Below are 21,553 nucleotides of genomic sequence, written 5' to 3' on the forward strand. Positions count from 1 at the left end.
TTTTATGGTGTCTTGTCTTATACTTAAGTCTTTAAACCATTTTGAGTTTATTTCTGTGTATGGTATGAGATGTGAAGTTGCTCAGTCATATCTGACTTTTCGCGACCCCACGGACTGTAGCCTACCAGGCTCCTCCATCCATGGAATTTTCTAGGCTAGAGTACTGGAGTAGGTTGCCATTTCTTTCTCCAGGGGATCTTCCCAACCTGGGGATCAAACCCAGGTCTTCCACATTGCAGGCAGATGCTCTACCCACTGAGCGACCAGGGAAGCCCATCTGGTCTGAGGGTGTGTTTTAACTTCATTGATTTACATATGGCTATCCAACTTTTCCAGCACCACTTGCTGAAGACACTGTCTTTTCTCTGTTGTATCAATACATTCTTGCCCACTTTATTGAGAAACTGTTGCTTTAGTATGATTTATCTTGCACTTTCTACTCATATGCACCAAATCTACTAAGGAAGGGAGGTAAGGAGACAGGGTGGAAAGAGGAAATGAGGGAAAGAAGGAGAAGGAGAAAGAGATGTTATTGGTTTCCAAGAGGACTGGGTAAAATGGATGGGAAAATATGTAATCTTTTATGAATACTAAAAAATAATAACTAAAAACATATTTTCTAACTGCTATATCAATAGCAGAACTTTTGAATCTGAACTATAGCAGCCTTATATATCTTAACTGTAAGTTCGTCAATAATACAACAATTTAGACACTTAAATAGAAATAATTTCCTTAAATAAGAACAAGTCAGGAATACGGAAGGTACTAACTTGAGTAGAAAAAATCATATTATCCTTATGAATATGATCAGATTTCTTCTGAGTTTTTCTTTTTACTATCACAGATATTAATTTGAGCTTCCCTGGTGGCTCAGATGGTAGAGAATCCACCTGCCATGTGGGAGACCTGGGTTTGATCTCTGGGTTGGGACGATCCTCTGGAGGAGGGCATGGCAACCCACTCCAGTATCCTTGCCTGGGCTACAGTCTATGGGGCCACAAAGGGTCAGACACAACTGAGCAACACAGCACGGCACAGGATTAGTTTATTTAATCTTCTCAAATCACTGAAAGTACTATCAAAAGGTAGATGTAATCAAACAATTTGATCAAATAAAGTCAATTTTATTAAGATAGTTTATCAGTGTGGTCTATTGTTATACACATATTTTAAAACTTTTAATTACAAAAAGTAAATCCCCAGATATATTAAAGAATGTACTTGTATCTTTGAGCTGCTCTCCTTCTTCCCTTATCAGGATCCATCAAAAACCCAACCTAGGCCCTTTAGTTCTGTCCAAGTCTAATCATTACTTTTTTGTATCACTCTTTGGCATAAAAGTTCTATCCTCTCCCTTTCAGGCTTCAAATGAAAGCAATAACAATTATAAATAATAACTGTTTCTCTTAAAAGCATCACAAATGTGAATACTAAAAAAAATTTTTCTCAAAAGTGAGAAATCTCCCAGACACCTTTGTCTTAAGATAAGCACTTTGGACAGTTGCCCAAGTGATGAGCAATGATGCTCTGATACCTGCATTACACAGACAAGCAGCGTGGTAGAAAAGATAGAATGTATTACTAGATAATGACGCTCCAGGCATTCAGTGCCACAATTCTTACCCAGTCTAATTCCTCCCAGTAAGACTGAGTCTGACAGCTGTGCAAGGTAGATGAGTCTTATATGTGATATAACTTTCTTAGCCAAGCAGCCAATTATCACTAGCCTACCCCCTAGAAAGTAATCAAATGCATCACAATTCCCCATTTATGTTGTGCTGAAAACTAAGGTAGTTATTAAATTGTAATTATGTTTCATATTCTTCTACATTATCATGAACACTTTGGCAAATATTTAGTACCAAAAGTAGCTACACTAATCTCATTACAAATTATTATCAAAAAATTACGAAGTCAAGTAAACACAGCTGGCTTTGTTTTAGAAGCATCCAGTTTTGCTATAAAGATTTTGCATCAAGTATAAGAAAACAGTTGCACAATGAAAATTAAAGTGATATTTAGCAATGTAAAAACTATGATGAAAAGAAAAAATCAGATTCAACACTGAGATATATCTATACTTCTTAATATGAAGGAGAAAATGAAAAGAAAACTAATCATGTAGCTATTGATCAAACTACTTTGAATTTCCTCTATTTTATGGCCACAAGAATCCTAAATTTAATATTTAATCAACAGAAGCTACAAACCATCCATACTGCTATCGAATTTTTTTCCATTTACTCTTCTTTAAAAACATCATAAGTCAACTTGAGAGGAAACTATATATTGCTGCACAAATAATAAACAAATAGCACTTGTCATAATTTTAAAATAGCTTTGAAAATAAATACAGAACCACTAGCAAATCTTAGAAGATTTAAAGGAGATGAGCAAACGGTAATTGACATAGCAGACCAGAAAGAACCAGTAATATGAAGTAGTTATTTCATCACTCCTCCAAAGTTTCATTAACTAGAGTCCTTGAAAATATATGGAAGTAAAGGGAGAAGGGTGTGGGTTTTATAATAAAAAGAACCAGTTGAAAACCTCTTTAAGAAACAGTGTAATTCTTAAGGTGCTATACAAATAAGGGAGATCATTTGGAGGATTAAGGAAGAGCTCTTGGAAACTAAAAGGATAACAGCAGAAATAAAAACTCGTAAATGTTGGAGAAAATGTTCAAGAACTTTCTAGAGGGAAGAGCAAAAATGCAAAAATGGAAGAAAATATAAGAAAATTAGAGGATCAGCCTAAAAGGTGCAATATCAAAATAATAAGTCCCAGAGAGAAAGAATAGGGCACATATGGGAAGGAATTCATCTGTAAGATAATTCAATGCAAATGAGTTAGCGCTTTGAAAGAACTTGCTGAGGTCACAGCACAGTGAATGAAACTGCCTCACACCTCGGAATTATTAAAACTTCAAATTATCAGGGACAAAGAGAAAAGCCTACAGTCCTTCAGAGAAACGTGTAAACTAAGCAGTTACAAACAATTAGGAGTCAGAAAAACCGTTGAATTTCTTGTAGCAACACTGAAAGTTAGAAATGATGAAGAATTACCTATATATTCTGAAGATGAATGATTTTCAATTTAGAATTCTATTCCAAACCACACTATATATAAGTCAAGTGTGAGGGTAAAATAATGACCTTTTGGATGTAAAGGTTCTTAAAATTTCCTTCCCATGTATTCTTTGATGAATAGAGGAAATTATTGAAGGATGTCCTCTACTAAAAACAGGCAAGAGGCAAAGAGAAACTAGGTATGGCAGTTTGTATGTATGCGCTGAGTTGCTCAGTTGTGTCTGACTCTTTGTGATCTCATGGACTGTAGCCCACCAGGTTCCTCTGTCCTTGGAGTTTTCCAGGCAAGGGGAGTTAGTGATGTCCAGTGTAATTTGTCCAAACTCAATAGGTCAGAAGTCTCTAGGAAAGGGTTTTACAGAGAGATGAAATGGATAGCCTACAAATTTCATCAGGCTGCCTTTAAGATGATTAGCTGTGAGTTTGGCATTAATGATTACAAAGAAAAGAAAAGTAAAGGGGAAAAAGATAATAGTTAATTCCCAGCAAAATAAGTATTTGTTTATTCCAAGGTTTATCTCTGAAAAGAAATTTACTCAGGTATAACAATTCAAACACTAATTATTGCTCTTATCCAAATTATAATGTAACTCCATAGGGAGAATGGAGAGGTGAGAAGGATATGTGTGTGTGTGTGTGTGTGTGGTGGAGATCAGCTAGGGAAGAAAGATAAATTCTTGTCTTCCATAGAGAGAAGTGAATACATAAGAAGGAAGAGTCAAATGTGTTTTTAGAGTCATGAAAATAAATACCAAAATTGTCAACTAAATGAATATACTTGAGTTCTGGTGAGGAGCATTTAGGGGAAGGGGAAAAGGATTAGTGAAAGGGATTAGTCTTTTCCTTTTCTTTTTTAAATTAACTAACTTTTTGATTGAAGTATAGTTAATTTACACCATTGTGTTAATTTCTGCTGTACAGAAAAGTGACTCAATTATATACATATATACATTCTTTTTATATTATTTCCCATTATGGCTTATCCAAGGGGATTAAATATAGTTCCCTGTGCTATACAGTAGACTACTATTTTTCTTAAAACTTTTAGAACTATTGGGCTTTTCAAACCATGTGTGTGTTAGTCACTCAGTCATGTCTGACTCTGCAACCTCATGGACTGTAGCCCACCAGGCTCCTCTGTCAATGGAATTTAGGCAAGAATACTGGAGTGGGTTGCCATTGCCTTCTCCAGGGGACCTTCCTGACCCAGGGATCGGACCAGGTCTCCTGGATTGTAGGCAGATTCTTTACCATCTGAGCCACCAGGGAAGCCCTTATAAACCATGAGTAGATATAATTTTAACAAAAGAGAATGTTTTTAAAGAAGGAAACATGCAAGAATATTCAAGAAAATTTTGAAAAGGAAGAATACTAAGCTGAGATTAGTTGTATGCGTGTGTGTTTGTGTGTTTAGTCGGTAAGTCATGTCCAACTCTTAGAGGCCCCATAGATTGTAGCCCACCAGGCTCTTCTGTCCGTGGGGTTCTCCAGGCAAGAAAACTGGAATGGATTGCTTTTTCCTTCTCCAGCAGATTTTCTTGACCCAGGGATCAAACTCACATTTCCTGCATTGGCAGGTGGATTATTTACTACTGTACTACCAGGGAAGCCCAGAGATTAGTTATACCTGATATCAAAATATAAAACTACAAAAATGAAGGCAATTTGGTATGGACATATGAAAATCAAGCACAAAATAGAAAATCAAGGAATAAATACAGGTATGTATGGAAATTAAGTACATGGTAAATGTGACATTGCTCCTCAGTAGAAAAGAGGAACTATTCAATATCAGGTATTGTGATAATTAGCTAACCATATAGAAAAATAAAAATTAATTCATTACAGCAAAATAATTTCCAGATCAAAAATTTAAATGTTAAAAATGAAACTATACAAGACCTTTGGTGAAAACATGGGATTACAGTTTAAAAACAAACTTGAAGTTTCTAAGTGAGATACAAAATCCAAAAGCTACAGTACAAAAAGGTGATCAATGTATTTTAAAATTTAGCTCTGTAAAACTGAACAGATAAAAACATAAGCAGAAGCAACTATTGTTGTTGCTGTTGCTGCATCGCTTCAGTTGTGTCCGACTCTGTGCAACCCCATAGACGGCAGCCCACCAGGCTCCCCCGTCCCTGGGATTCTCCAGGCAAGAACACTGGAGTGGGTTGCCGTTTCCTTCTCCAATGCATGAAAGTGGAAAGTGAAAGTGAAGTTGCTCAGTCATGTCTGACTCTTCGCGACCCCATGGGCTGCAGCCTACCAGGCTCCTCCATCCATGGGATTTTCCAGGCAACAGTACTGGAGTGGGGTGCCATTGCCTTCTCCCGGAAGCAACTATATACTATGTTAAAAGTCAAGTAATAAGAAGGAAAATTATTTACAGTACATAAGATAGAAAAATGGATAATACACTCACTAAAGAGCCATTATCAATATTTTAGAAAAAGACAAACATCTCCAAAAAAGTGAATAATCAATTAAAATGATAATTCATTAGTGGTGAAATACAAATGGTTAAACACATAAAAATGCTCAAGATCATTTTTAATGGTAATGAAAACATTACAATGCTATTTTTGGCCTATGATATTGCCATAAATTGTAAGGATCCAAATATTTTATCTAGTGCTAGCCAGTAGTAGATAAATGGGCAACTCATACATAGTAGTAGGACTAAAACTTAGTTCAACTTCTCTTAAATTATCTGGCAATAAGTATCAAAAACACTTTGATCTGGAAATTCCAGTTTTAGAAATTCATCAAAAGAAAATAAACTGTTGTTCAAAAGTTAATGTAAGAATAAACACATAAAGTCATCTGCAAGACAGACATAATTCAAGTATCTGTAAGAGTTTGGTAAACTAAATTATGGTACATACATCAAATAGAATATTATGTAGTCATACAGCAAGATGGATTTATATTTACTGACATAGAGAGATGTCCATGATGTATTGATGAAGAGGTAGCAAGTTGACATACAGGAAATATATAGCTGTCCTATTTCAGTCAACATGTATCTGTATAGAGGAAAAAATGGCAGGAAAGTGAGGGACTCATGTCATGTTAAAGTAGTTCACTCTGGAATGTAAGAACCAATTGTTCTTAATGTCCTCATTTTGATTTTCTATGTTTTGCAGTGTTTCTTCAATAATTTAAAAAATAAAAACCTTAACAAACAAAATAATTTATAAAACTTTTGAGATTGATTAAAATCCTGCAATGCAAAGGTAGAAATAGCTGGTCAGACTACTTCTAAGCATATAGAAGAGTCTAAATAATTAAGATAAAGAAGTTTATATCTGGAGGTAAATTTATAATAGGGATATTTTTCTCGCTTTAGAACATGGTACTTGGATCAGATGCTTTGAGGGAGACTCTGGTAGAAGAATCTATGATTCTTGTCACTTTAATACTGTCTTTGATGTTTGCATAGGATTATAATTCAGAGTAAACATTTCAGAAGTTATAATATCATTGCCTTTCTGTATTTTTAAAAGTGTAGATTGCAAAAAAACAAAAAGACCGTTTTCAGTTTCAGTAAGTAAGAGATCTTTTTTTCAAAAAAGTCATAAAAAACCCACATCCCATAAATGCCACTCTAAGCTGCAACATTTTGGCCTTGGCTACTGAGGAGCTCAACAATTACATAACATTTGACATTGCCTTTTACCCCTTTATGTAGTAGCGTGTGTGTTGCCTGACCTGAATGAAAGAATCAGGAAGGAAAATAACTCAAGGCAAATGTGGCTTTGATGTTTGTCCAGTTACACACTGTGATTCTTCTTCCTCTTTTCGAGTTCTTAAGGTATAGAACAGGCTAGAAGGGCACATTCAGTTGGCTAGTTCCACACAGCAGGACTGCGGCAAAAGCTAATGCAATTTTCAAGCAGCATTTCAATACAAGGTACTATTTGTTTTAAGTAGTCTGTATGTAGGAGCCTGTGCATGCTAACGTATTAAAAGAATTGCTCTGGAGAAGGAAATGGCAACCCGCTCCAGTATTCTTGCCTGGAAAATCTCGTGGACAAAGGAGCCTGGCAGGCTACGGTCCATAGCATCTCAAAGAGTTGGACAAAACTTAGCAACTGAATAACAAAAACACACAATCAGGTACATGGTGATTTGGGGAAATACTTTTTGATGGAAGTGTAGCATAAAATGGAGAGTGATGGGATCTAACAATAGGGGATATATAGTTTTGTAAGAAATTGAAATTTGTGTATAGAATAGTAGTTGCAAATATTCAAATAATAAAGTCTGTGGCTAAAGGAAAATTAAAATAAAAGAATTGCTCACTTTCCTCCTCTCAATCTATCCTGTTGATGTAAATTTTCATCAGTTTAGAATACATACAGATACACCTACACACACACACACACACACACACACACACAAAGCAAACACACAAACACACTAGGAGCTCAGGACTTTAGATTGTTCCTGAGCATGCGAAGGCAGATGTGCTGTATTAAGTCCTGGTAAATATGAGTTCATATTTAAGTCAATATCATCCTTTCAGTATTAGGCTAGATATGCTTTCTTTCTATGAAATGGACATCTTTCAAAGTAGGTGTATGTGTGTGTTGCTTTTATAATTTCTATATTGCCCTCAGTTCAGTTCACTCGCTCAATCATCATCCGACTTTTTGCGACCCCATGGAAGGAGCACGCCAGGACTCCCTGTCCTTCACAAACTCCCAGAGTTTGCTCAAACTCATGTCCTTTGAGTCAATGATGCCATCCAACCATCTCATCCTATGTGACCCCTTCTCCTCCTGCCTTCAATCTTTCCCAGCATCAGGGTTTTTCCCATTGAGTAGTTCTTCACATCAGGTGGCCAAAGTATTCAAGCTGAAGCTTCGGCCTCAGTCCTTCCAATGAATATTCATGACTGATTTCCTTTAGGATTGACTGGTTGGATCTCCTTGCAGTCCAAGGGACTCTCAAGAGTGTTCTCCAACACCACAGTTCAAAAGCATCAATTCTTTGGCACTCAGCTTTCTTTATGGTCCAACTCTCACATCCATAAATGACTACTGAAAAAAAACCATAGCTTTGACTAGTCGGACCTTTGTTGACAAAGTAATGTCTCTGCTTTTTAATATACTGTCTAAATTTGTGATACCTTTCTTTCCAAGAAAAAAGTGTCTTTTAATTTCATGGCTGCAACCACTGTCCTCAGTGATTTTGGAGCCCAAGAAAATAAAGTCTGTCACTGTTTCCATTGTTTCCCCATTTATTTTCCATGAAGTAATGGGACTGGATGCCATGATCTTAGTTTTTGAATGTTGAGTTTTAAGCCAGCTTTTTCACTCTCTTTCACTTTCATCAAGAGGCTCTTCAGTTGTTCTTCACTTTCAGCCCTAAGGGTGATGTCATCTGACGTTATTGATGTTTCTCCTGGCAATCTTGATTCCAGCTTGTGCTTCATCCAGCCTGGCATTTTGCATGATATACTTTGCATGTAAGTTAAATAAGCAGGGTGACAATATACAGCCTTGATGTACTCCTTTCCCTATTTGGAACCAGTCTGTTGTTCCATGTCCAGTTCTAGCTGTTGCTTCTTGACTTGCATACAGATTTCTCAGGAGGCAGGTAAAGTGGTCTGGTATTCCCATCTCTTTAAGAATGTTTCACAGTTTGTTGTGATCCACACAGTCAAAGGGTTTGTCATAATCAATAAAGCAGAAGTAGATTTTTTCTGGAACTTTTGCAATGGATGTTGGCAATGTGATCTCTGGTTCCTCTGTCTTTTCTAAATCCAGCTTGAATATCTGGAACTTCTTGGTTCACATACTATTGAAGCCTCGCTTGGAGAATGTTGAGCATTACTTTGCTAGCGTGTGAGATGAGTGCAATTGTGCAGTAGTTTGAGCATTCTTTGGCATTGCCTTTCTTTGGGATTGGAATGAAAACTGACCTTTTCCAGTCCTGTGGCCACTGCTGAGTTTTCCAAATTTGCTGGCATATTGAGTGCAGCACTTCCACAGCATCATCTTTTAGGATTTGAAATAGCTCAACTGGAATTCCATCACCTCCACTAGCTTTGTTCACAGTGATGTTTTCTAAGGCCCACTTGACTTCGCACTCCAGGCTGTCTGACTCTAGGTGAGTGATCACATCATTATGGTTTTATGGGTCATTAAGATCTTTTTGTGTGTAGTTCTTCTGTGTATTCTTACCACCTCTTCTTAATATCTTCTGCTTCTGTTAGGTCCATACCATCCTTTATTGTGCCCATCTTTGCATGAAAGTTTCCCTTGGTATCTCTAATTTCCTTCAAGAGATCTCTAGTCTTTCCCATTCTATTGTTTTCCTATATTTCTTTGCATTGATCACTGAGGAAGGCTTTCTTATCTCTCCTTGATATTCTCTGGAACTCTGCATTCAGATGGGCTTATCTTTCCTTTTTCCTTTGCCTTTCACTTCTCGTCTTTTCTCAGCTATTTGTAAGGCCTCCTCAGGCAATCATTTTGCCTTTTTGCATTTCTTTTCCTTGGGGACGATCTTGATCACTACTGCCTCCTGTACAATGTCACAAACCTCTGTCTGGAGCTCTTCAGGCACTCTATCAGATCTAATCCCTTGAATCTGTTTGTCAATTCCACTGTATAATTGTAATAGATTTGATTTAAGTAATACCTGAATGTCCTAGTGGTTTTCCCTACTTTCTTCAATTTAAGTCTGAATTTGGCAATAAGGAGTTCATGATCTGAGCCACAGCCAGCTCCTGGTCTTGTTTTCACTGATTGTATAGATCTTCTCCATCTTCTGCTTCAAAGAATATAATCTTTTTTTTTTTTTTTGGTGTTGACCATCTGGTGATGTCTGTGTGTAGAGATGTCATCCAATTATTTCATCTTCACACATACACATGTGTGTGCACAATTTTTTTCTCTGCAAATCAGAGTCTAAGTCAGAAGAAACTCAATATTTTACTATAATGAATAAGTAATCTCTTATACATTAATCTATATAACCTTAAAAAACATTATGGTATTAATCTAAAATTTTTTAGACTAATGTTTCCTTAGGAAGAAGTGTTTTTGGACACATTAAGATTCTTTAATAAATGTGTGATGAACAATTCCCAAAGAGTTCCTGTTACCAGCAAACTTGTGATTTAAGTAAATTATTCCCCAAGATTCTTCCAAAAAGTTTAATAAGGTTAAGATAATAATCTAATATGTAAAATCAGCTGAGACAAATTGGAAATAAATGCATCAAGAATGTCTAGGGTAAATGTCTTTGAAATCTTGACTTACTTATTAAAAGCAATGAACATCATTATAAAAACTAAAAATCCTAATTTGCACAGAAATATTCATTAGCTTTTTCCCTGATTTTTATATTTGCTATTATTTAAACAAAAGTACTTACTGTTGCATGTATATGTTCCTACAAGAGAAGAAAAAAAAAGTAAATTAATATAAATCCAGTTATCTGAGGTAATGAGCAAAGATTATAAAAATTTTAAAATCTTATGTAAAATAGCAAGTCATTTTCATGAATGTTTTTGTAGAATTAGTCGTATAATCATGTCCCTAAAATTTTATTTTAGTATGCATCTACCATATTTGTTTCACACTTTATATAAACTTAGCAACTCTTGATTTAAACTATAGTTAGTAAATTTTAGTCTTTTGAAAATGGATTTAAATGTCAACATTTGTTTCTATTATGAAATAAGAATCTATTAAACATATTAATAGTAATAGGAGAAATAGATTACAAGATTACAAAGGAAAGTGTAACTGGCATGCAGAAAACTATGATCTCTGTCTATAAAGTTTTATGTAGATTGATTATAGACAATTCATCTATTCAGTGAGATAATTTCCATAGAAAATTTCACTCGGCATCGCTAGCTTTTGTGGCTTCCATTTCACTCAAGCAAAACTAAAGTCCTCCCAAGGCAATGCAGTCTGCCTCTCCTCCCCTTCTCTCCCTTGTTCCCTGCCATTCAGCTACTCCCCATCTGTGGCAATTGCAGGCTTCCCTGCTCTTTTCAAAGAAGGCAGGCAGGTTCCTGCCCTGAGGTCCGTGCACTTGCCTAACTGCCCTTCCTCCAGTTACCTGTAGGACTCCTTATCTCCTTCAGGTCTTTGTTCAAATGCCCCTTCCCAGTGAAGCCTTCCCTGCCTGGCATTTTAAACATTGTACCTGCTTCTCATTGTAATCTTTATCCCCATTCCTTATGTTTATTTATCCCCATAATGCTTTGTCACTTTCTAAAATAATGTATTTATTTGGTTTATTGTGTTTATCTCTCCACTCCCAGATGCCAGCAAGGGCAAGGATTTATGTTCGTCTTGTTCTATGTTGTAGCCCCAGTTCCTGAAAAACTGACTGGCATATGGTAGGATCACAAAACATACTTGTCAAATTAATTAAACAATTAGAAAATGGGAATCTTTCAAGTTAAATTTCAAGGATAAAGGAGATACAAGCCTCATGTGGATATAGAGAAATACAGTAATAACCTGTATTTAAAACTGATCACCTTGACCTCTGCTTTTCAGTCTTTTGGAATACAATGATTGTTTCCAGCACAAAAACATTTTATGGGGACTTCCCTGGTGGTCCAGTGGCTGAGACCTGGTGCTCTCAGTGCAGGGGGCCCAGGTTTGATCCCTATTCAGGGAATTAGATCCCACATGCTGTGACTATAGATCCCACTCCAATGCAGCCAAATAAATAAATAAAATTAGAATAATAATAATAAACATTTTAAAAATAATAAATTAAAAAAAATTATGGTACCATCACATTCTACTAGATGGTCTTTTCATATTCAATGATTGAGAAAAAATTCAACAGCTGTGCTGAATTTCATAAATTTTAATGGACTTAATAAATTAAAAAAAATTAATCCTAGTACTTTATATATGTGTAAAACAATGGTGTACATATATGTAAGGCAATTACTCTTCACTCTCCTGACATAGTGTATGAATGGATTCCTAGACATCTTGAAATAACTAGGTTTTATTGAATCCCAAACCTCCCAGCTGGGAATCCAACAGAGGATTATAAACTTTTAAAAATCAGCAGGTGCTACAATTTCAGACAATTATTAACTGCTGTTTGAAGAACTCTTCTATCTCAATGAAAGAAAATACTCCACCACTACCCCCTACCCAGTATTTCTTTCCATTCCTTTCCTTTAAACTCACATTCTTTCCCTGATTTCTATCTCCTTCTATTAAGGAATTTCCTTTCTCATTTTGCTCTGTGAGTCATAAATGAGAAAATTTGGGACAGAAGTTGAGTAAAAATAAAAATGCAGTTTTCTATGAAAACAAACAAGTGAAAATGTGATCATTTTGGAACCAAAACACATACTTTGAAGTTGAAAGACAAGATTGTTCTTTTTAACTCCTAGAGAAGACATGGACAATTTTTTTTCTCTATTTCATTTATTTCAATGAAATAAAGCCTACATATTAGAACATATATTAAATACTGTATTTAATATAAATGCAGGCTTCCCTGGTGGCTCAGCTGACAGTCTGCATAACGTGGGAAACCTGGCTTCGATCCCTGGGTTGAAAAGATCAGAACCTGGAGAAGGGAAAGGCTACCCACTCCAGTATTCTGGCCTGGAGAATTTCATGGACTGTAGAGTCCATGGGGGAGAAGGCAATGGCACCCCACTCCAGTACTCTTGCCTAGAAAATCCCATGGATGGAGGAGCCTGGTGGGCTGCAGTCCATGGGGTCGCTAACAGTCGGATGCGACTGAGCGACTTCACTTTCACTTTTCACTTTCACACAATGGAGAAGGCAGTGGCGACCCACTCCAGTGTTCTTGCCTGGAGAATCCCAGGGACGGTGGAGCCTGGTGGGCTGCCGTCTATGGGGTCGCACAGAGTCGGACATGACTGAAGCGACTTAGCAGTAGCAGCAGCAGAGTCCATGGGGTCACAAAGAATCAGACACAGCTGAGCGACTTTCACTGCTACAATGTAAATACAACAGTATATGAAAACGAACCTGAGATTTTCCAACAGGGAAATCTAGCTGGAGTTGTGGAATAGTGGTACTTTATTATAACAACTCCTTTTTACTTGTTTATCATTAAAAAAAAAAAAAAATCTCCTTTTTAGGCTAAAAGTTTCCAGGAGTTAACCCCAGCCAAGGACACTTCAGGAAAGAGGAAGTGAAGTTGGGTCCATTGACACTTTTGGGGCGGGTAAAGTAACTTAATATATTCACCACCCCACCTTACACCTTCATGGGCTCATTATAATTTGACTTACCATTAACAAAAGTTTTTATGTGGCTATTTCTTAAGGATTATCGTCTTTGTTCAAACATGATACCACATAACCAGGAAATGAATGAGTTTCCAAAAGAGATTTTAATTTTCATTTGGAACACTCTATTAGAATAATATTAAGATACATAAAACATGGTGAACAAATTTAAATCTATTCCTTTGATGCTGCATTGCATGAGCTTTTAGCTTCCTTCCTACTCCCTGTATGGAGAAACTACAGCAGCGATCTGATCAGTCAAAGTGTCTAGATGACTACAGGTTGGAAGTTTTCCTCCTGAGGATGGTGACCTTGGTTAGGAAGAAGAAAAATGTAGATAAACTTGCCATAACTAGACATGAAACTAGAAATGCATCTTCCTGCTACCTCCCAAAAAACTTGGAAAAGTTCCTTCATTCTTATCCTATTACAAATAAGTCTTTAGGGCCTCTGAAAGGCATCAGAGACTTGGTGGTATTTATAACTAGAAAAACAGACAAAGGAGGCTACAGACAGCCTATTCTAATTATAGCTACACTTGCATTCATAGCTGTTCTATTTTTCATTTTCCTCACACAGATCAGAAACCTTAAATAACTCCAAAGAGGCTAAGGAACTAGATCCTTAGCAAATAACTTGCATAAATTTAGAAACTGTAATAAATCAATATTTCATGTAATCTTAGAGGTCACTAATATGACTCCGTAAATACTTATTGTTGAATAAATTAAAAACTTGCAGATTTCCAATTTATAGGCTATAGACAAAGATGTGGGATTGTGCTTCTGGATTGTTTTGGCCTTTTCTTTCTTAACGTCTCCAAATCCTGAAATTACTGCTTAGATTGTATCTACAGTCATGGAAACAGCTTCAGGGAAAGCAGGAAATGGGTACCGTGGGCATGCTTTCTCCTCCTAAAGTAGGTCTTTTTTTTTAAAAGTAGGTCTTAATTTGAGTGTGTATGCACGATTACCCAAGGGAGCTTGTTAAAGCGCAGGTTCATGGCCTGGATGCCCAGCAATCCTAATTTTTCTGGTCTGGAGCAGAGCATAGGCACCTGCTCCTTTAATACGCATCCCTTTCGGGTCTGATGCAGGAGGACTCACACAGCAAGAAACACTGCCCTGACCTTTCAAGGGGAATCAAAATTATTTTCTGGATACAAACATTATGTGTTCATTTGAAAGATACTGGGCTTCAAAGGATAGCCCAAGGTTATGAGCGCAAGTCTCCCGGTTACCGGACCAGGAAATCTTTCTACTCTCCTTTTGGAAATTAGTCTTGAACCTCACCGTGACAGCTTCTAGTATGTTATTTAAATTAACTTTTGTATTATTGTTAAGCTTTCCACATAGTTTTGTTTATCTACCAACTGGAAGGTATGTTCCCAGGAGGCAAGAATTATGCTTACATATTTGAAAAAAAATATTTTCAACATTATTTAGTATTTATAATAAATATTAATTAGGCCCTCAATAAACATTTTAATTTTGGTTAAAATGCAACCTCTGTGGCTTTAACTTCTGAGGCATAAAGCCACCTTCTCCGTGGATACCGCTTCAAACACACTTGTTCCAATACCCTCCGGCCTGGTAGAAAATGGAGGCCATACCTAATACCCATTAGAAATTGGCAACTGTGTACTTGGGCTCTGTTATTTAGCCACAAGAAAAAGGCAGAGCCCCAGTAATAGCTTTGACTGATTACCTGGCAAGGGAAGTCAAGCCCTTGGGGTGTTCCAGACTCTCTTTGGCCTATAAACCTGTTTGAAAACCTGTTTCTCAGAATTTAAAGCTTAGCTCGTTTGAGGTCAGTATTATACTAATGTTAATAATTCTCCTGCTCTCAGCTTTCAGGCAGACTAGTACAATTCATCATTAACTTTATTTTCATGGCAAGGCAACTTTGGAGAAAATAGATCTAACTTAAACTATTTTATTTTGATTTTCTTTCCCTGAAGAAATAGTCCTGCCAATATTACTTCCTTTGGATTTTGTGCTTTGTAAACCTTAGCACCTTCCAACACCTGAAATAATTCCCTAAAATCAGAATGGGGCAGAATATACAAGATTTGGGATATCACCAGGGCAAGAACTTGAGGCTTTTAGAAAAAAACGTCAAATAAGCTGCTGGATCTGAAAGTAATTTTCAGTAATGAGGAAGTTTCCAAACCACCTCTGCTTTAGCTTACTTTTTAGGGGATATGATCCTGACCTGTACTGACTGATGGACTATTTTGACAGAGTTAATTTCTTCCTCTTAGGACTCAAAAGCTATTGTGCACCCCACTCTGAACAGACTGCTTCACTTCTGGTCAGTTGTCAGAAGCACGTGCCAAAATAAACTACATCCTCTCCCCATATTGACTTCCAGTCCTGGGGTTGGGATTGGAGTGAGGATTCGAGGTGCTACTTTTCACTTGCTGTTAAGATCTCTCTCTTTTATTTCTGGAAACTGAAGAAGGAAAATGACTCAAGATACACATTTATTGGATCTTGTCACTAGTTTAAGATAAGAAACGTCGTCCTTCACACTGAGGATAAAACTATTATTTCCTCTTTGGAAAAAGTACCTGTAAATTTAGATGTTGCTTCTAATATATGAATTTATTAAGATGGATACAACTTCAACTTTAAAGCTTACCTAAACTGATTTGCTAACACTGAACTAAACAGTAATTAATGGAGAAATGGTGAACTGAAATCACTCATTGCATATTATCTTTAAGAATTACCTAATCATATGGAGCTGCTTGTGGGCAGGGTCAAAGACTGATTTATTTTTGTATTTTCAGGAACCAGATCAACGCTTGCTATAACAAGTACTATGTAAATGCTTGCAATTTAGTGACTCAAAATTGTTATTTTTCCACAGCATGAAAAATGGTTAAAGAACTGCAGTTACTTAATGGCCAGTAGAGGGCAATAAAGTTAATTTTAAGAAATTTGTCAGGTCCAATTTAAACCCATTTTCAGTCCCAGTTCCAGTCTGGAAAGGCATTATCCAGAACAGTCTCATTTAGCTTCCTGATTTCACTCTAGTTCAGTTGTACTATATCAGGACCACCCTCTGCCCCCATAAGAGAGTACATGAAAGGGGAGAATCAGACGGGTTGGGGTGCATTGATTTAAATACCATAGCACTCTGCTTGGTTCATTCTTAGCCTAATCAAAACCATTTGACAATGGATAAACCTTAGAAGTGAAAAACCACAATAGAACCATGTGGTAGGATGTAGAGTAGGGCAGACATTTTGGCTTTAAATTTCATTTGGTAGAAAACTGTAGATAAAGCCAGATACCATTTCCATTTATAAGAATCAACCCAATACATCTTCATATTTATGCATACAAATAGGATCAGAAAAAGTGCAAACTGTGGTTTTTAATCCATGGTTAGTAAAGAATTAATAGATGGAATAGTAAGGTTTTTTTTTTTAATCTTATTCATGCTTTTTAGTGTATTTTTTTCAGATTTTTTTTTTTTGGAGGGGGCGGCATATATGTGGCTTGCAGCATCTCAGTTCTCTTACCAGACATTGAAGCTGGGCCACAGCCTGGAATCCTAACCAGCAGGCCACCAGGGAACTTCCTTTTTCAGGTTTTTATAGCAAACAAATATTTCTACCAGATTAAAAAAAAAACAACAACACTGTACATAGCACTTCCTATGAACAATTTAGAGAAGAGGAAGGCATAACTAATTTTCCTGAAACTACCTCTAAAAGGGCCTGACTTGTCTTTGCCAGTCTCCCCTCGGGCCCCAAGTCTCGGAGCAGCCGGGGGCATTCAGAGGGTCCTGGGACATCCCCTAGCTCTATTATTCGACGTGCTCCCATGACCGTGGTGCCACACGGGCTTCCACTTATTTCTTGACCTAGGTGGGAGCAGACAAGTAACCACAGCCTGAAGAAAGGCTTTTCTTCTACGTTTCATTTTTTGATATTGCGTTTTTTCTATCTCTACAGAGCCCTGTATCTTTCCTGTGTTATTTTTAGTCATCCTTGCAGGGAAAAAAAAAAAGTCAATCAGGGTTTCTGGCATGTCAGCTTTTCATGAAGAGAACACAAAGTAGTGCTCCCAGCAAGCCTCATAAAACATAAGATTTATGGGAGACCTTTCATCTACATCCAGTTAAAATGTTCCCTGCTAGGCGACTGAGAGTGCATGGAAACCATCATTTGAAAAGGCCTTACTTTAAGGACTGGATACAGAGGCTCAAATGTTGCTTCAGCTCCTCTTCCTTTTCATAGGACTCCAGTACACTATGCGCTTCATCGTGGTGATAGCAGTAGATTTTATAAATATCTTCCAGTGGCCCTTTAATCTGCAAGAATACTTCTCCTGATAAATCCAAAACAAAGGCAAGATGACATCAAGTCAGACCAAACTGGCACTTCACGTATTTGTTTTGCAACAATGTTGATTAGCATTAAAAAGTTGGGCAGGCTGCATTTTATGCCCATGTTATGTCGGGGTGGCGGGGGGAGCAATAGACAACACTGAGTCACCTTCTTTTCTCCCTTTTTTTTCTTTTTCTTTGCACCCTCCTCCTTCTCTTCTCTTTTCATCCCTTTCCTCTTTTCTTTTATAAAATAAAGGATAATGAGCTTAATGAAGATGGGCAGCAAAAGAAAGCTGGTTTTCTCAGATTATGCACTTGGCTGGTGTAGAGAGTTCTGGTGTAAACAGAGAAAAAGGGCATCCCTCCCCACCTGCTTCTATGAGGGCTGTCCCCACGCACTGTAACTGCCCACCCTGAGAGGAATTCAGGATGAAAAACCACAGAGGCACTTGGTTCTTTGGATAAACAGGCCCTTTGATAGTTGGGTGTATGTCTCAGGAAGCATTTCAATGACCCCAGACTCTTGCATCTTGCCGTTCATAGAAAAGCACTAAAATTATTAACTTGGAATATCTGTTCTTTGTGACTGGCAGCAATCTTTTACCAAGACGCATGCTTGATTGCATGTATTTCCTAGCTCCCAAAATCATGTATGAATTGGCTTCTCTTCCCACTCTTTGGCATAGCTTCCTCAGAGCCACTGAGAGGCCATCTCCTGGGCTAGAGTCCACGGTAAGTTCCTGAATAAAACTTAAACTCATGACTCTTACTTTGTGAGTTTTTCTTACATTGTGGGTTTTTCTTTGACATGAGTTAAAGCCTACACTTAGACTCAGTCTGTATGGTACAGGCCAGGCCGTGCAACAGACTTGGACAGGTTATGACTTGGACAGGTTATTTTTTACTCTTTGAACCTGTTTCCTCACATATAAAGCAGACATTAATAGATCCAGTTTCATAGGGTCATTACAAAATTAAAGAGATAGTGTATGCAACAGTCAGATTACAATACATAGATAGCAAATGCCCCAAATGGAGCAGATATTGTCAGTTTGTTAGAGTGAGTGCATGCATGCTCAGCCGCTTCAGTTGTGTCCAACTCTTTGTGACCCTAAGGACTGAAGCCTGCCAGGCTCCTCTGTCCATGGGATTTCCCAGGCAAGAATACTGGAGCAAGTGGCCATGCCCTCCTCCAGGGGATCTTCCCAATCCAGCGATCAAACCTGCATTTCTTATGTCTCCTGAAATGGCAGGTGGATTCTTTACCCCTAGTTAGAGGTATGGAGAGTGAAATTTCAGGGTCTAGGTCAATTATTTTTCTGTTTATTTTACTAACATTTCCTGAGTTTGTCTGAAACATGCAATGAAGTTGAGGAAAATATTTTCTCTTACATGATAATAGAATTGGCCATCATTCCTGTTATAAATCAGTTGCATAATACTATAAACCAGTGTTATGACTATTCATAAAGCAACTTGGGCTAATTATGTCCAGGCATTTAAGGAGTCCTTTTTGATATTTTGATATATGATAAAATGGGATCTATCACTGATGGCTCAAGTCTATATTGGACAATAGTTTGATTTAATTGTCACTTCATCTAATAAAAATGCATCCACTATCCAACCCAGAATTGTGTTAAGGTGATTTGGGAAACACAGAAGAAATATGTAATAGATCTGCTCTCAAAAACATTGTGAATTTGGGATTGATAATGATTGGGACTGAACTGATTGCAAGTGATGTGGACCTGCTAATCTGGGTCTATTATAATAACAAAAGGCATTCTTCCTACAGAAAAAGAAGTGCCCTTTAGATTTTCAACATATTTTGGTTACATTAACTACTTGAATCCTTATACATATGAGGAGAAAGGGGCTTATTTATCCATATTAAATAAGAATGGACAAATCTAACTTCAAAACAAATACATGGTTTTTCCACAGTTCTATCAGGAGGTGGAGGGCCAGGATTAGAGGCCATATTCTCCTCATTTTCTCATTAGATTTTAGCCCTCCCCATAGGAGAGTTTTGCTGTATGCGGGACACAGTGACGAGTTGGCAGAAACACTGGAGTCAGAATCAGAAATCATTGTCTAGGATTGTGTGGTGACTGCAGGAATGACTTTAAAAAAAAATTCTTTGAGCCTTAATTCTTTCAGATGTAAAATGGAGATAATAGTTACACTTGAGATGAATTTGAGAATTAAATGAGATGCGGATGTTAAATCAGCTGGCACTGACTAGTTCCTCCATATATGTCACTTGCTTTCTAATGCTGCTCTACTGTCTCGAGAATTAAAACACTAGGTCTTCAACTTTTAAAAAATTTTATGGAAGTGTAGTTGATTTATAATGCTGTGTCAGTTTCAGGTATACAGCAAAGTGAATCAGTTATATACATATATGACTGGTGTATATATATATATATATATATATATCCATTCTTTTTCACATTCTTTTCCCATATAGGTTATTACAGAATATTGAGTAGAGTTCCCTGTGCTATACAGTAGGTACCTGTTAGTTATCTATTTTATATATAGTAGTGTGTTAATATGTTAATTCCAATCTTCTAATTTATCACTTCCCATCATATTCTCCCTTTGGTAGCCATAAGTATAATTTCCAGATCTGTGACTCTGTTTCTGTTTGTGAATAAGTTCATTTGTATCATTTTAAAATTAGATTTCACATATAAGTGATATCATGTGGGATTTTTCTTTCTCTGTCTGACTTATTTCGCTTAGTATAATAATCTCTAGGTCCATCCATGTTGCTGCAAACGGCCTTATATTTATGGTTGAGTAATATTCCATTGTATATATGTACCAAATCTTCTTTATCTGTTCTTCTGTGGATGGACATTTAGGTAAATTTCATGTCTTGGCTATTGTAAATAGTGCTACAATGAATATTGGCATACATGCATCTTTTCGAGTTATGGTTTTCTCTGGATATATGCCCAGGAATGGGATTGATGGATCATACGATGGGTCTATTTTTCATTTTTTAAGAAACCTCTATACTGTTCTCCATAGTGTCTGTACCAATTTACATTGCCACCAACAGCGTGGGAGGGTACACTTTTCTCTACACCCTCTCCAGGATTATTGTTTGTAGATTTTTTATGATGGCAGGGCTTCCCTGATGGCTCAGATGGTAAAGAATCCTCCTGCAATGAGGGAGACTTGGGTTCGATCTTTGGGTTGGGAAGATCCCCTGGGGGAGGGGCATGGCAACCCACTCCAGTATTCTTACCTCGAAATTTCCATGGACAGAGGAGCCTGGCAGGCTACAGTCCATGGAGTTTCAAAGAGTCAGACATGACTAAGCAACTAAGCACATTCTGACCAGTGTGAGATAATACCTCATTGTAGTCTTGATTTGTATTTCTCTAATAATTAGTGATATTGAGCATCTTTTCAGGTGCTTTTTGGTCATTTGTATTTTTTTTTTTTTTTGGAGAAAAGTCTATTTAGATCTTCTGCCCATTTTTTGATTAGTTTTTCTATATTGAATTGCATGAGCTGTTAGTATATTCTGGAGATTTACCCCTTGTTGGTTGCTTTATTTGCAAATATTTTCTCCCATTCTGAGGGTTGTCTTTCCATTTTGTTTATGATTTCCTTTGCTGTGCAAAAACTTTTAAGTTTAATTATGTCCCATTTGTTTGTTTTGTTTTTATTTTTACTAAGATACTAATAATTTTAAAGTATTATAAAGTGTTATATTATTTTCTAATTTGTGCATGCTAACTCGTTTCAGTCATGGGCAATGATTTGCAACCCCATGGACTGTAGCCCACCAGGCTCCTCTGTCCATGGGATTCTCCAGGCAAGAACA

At 37.0% G+C, this 21,553-nt stretch overlaps 1 protein-coding gene across 1 annotated transcript in view; it reads right to left on the minus strand.

Moving 5' to 3' along the window:
* The window catches only part of ARHGEF38 (Rho guanine nucleotide exchange factor 38), a 155,691-nt gene that overhangs the window by 38,239 nt on the left and 95,899 nt on the right, over nt 1-21,553 (minus strand). The window contains exons 4-5 of the mRNA XM_027543911.1: nt 17,558-17,705; nt 10,485-10,502 (exon numbers count right to left, since the gene is read on the minus strand). Of these exons, the coding sequence (XP_027399712.1) occupies nt 10,485-10,502; nt 17,558-17,705 (166 nt within the window). The remainder of the gene's footprint in view (nt 1-10,484; nt 10,503-17,557; nt 17,706-21,553) is intronic.

The sequence above is a fragment of the Bos indicus x Bos taurus genome, chromosome 6, assembly GCF_003369695.1.
Source record: "Bos indicus x Bos taurus breed Angus x Brahman F1 hybrid chromosome 6, Bos_hybrid_MaternalHap_v2.0, whole genome shotgun sequence".
In the NCBI taxonomy this organism is placed as follows: domain Eukaryota; kingdom Metazoa; phylum Chordata; class Mammalia; order Artiodactyla; family Bovidae; genus Bos; species Bos indicus x Bos taurus.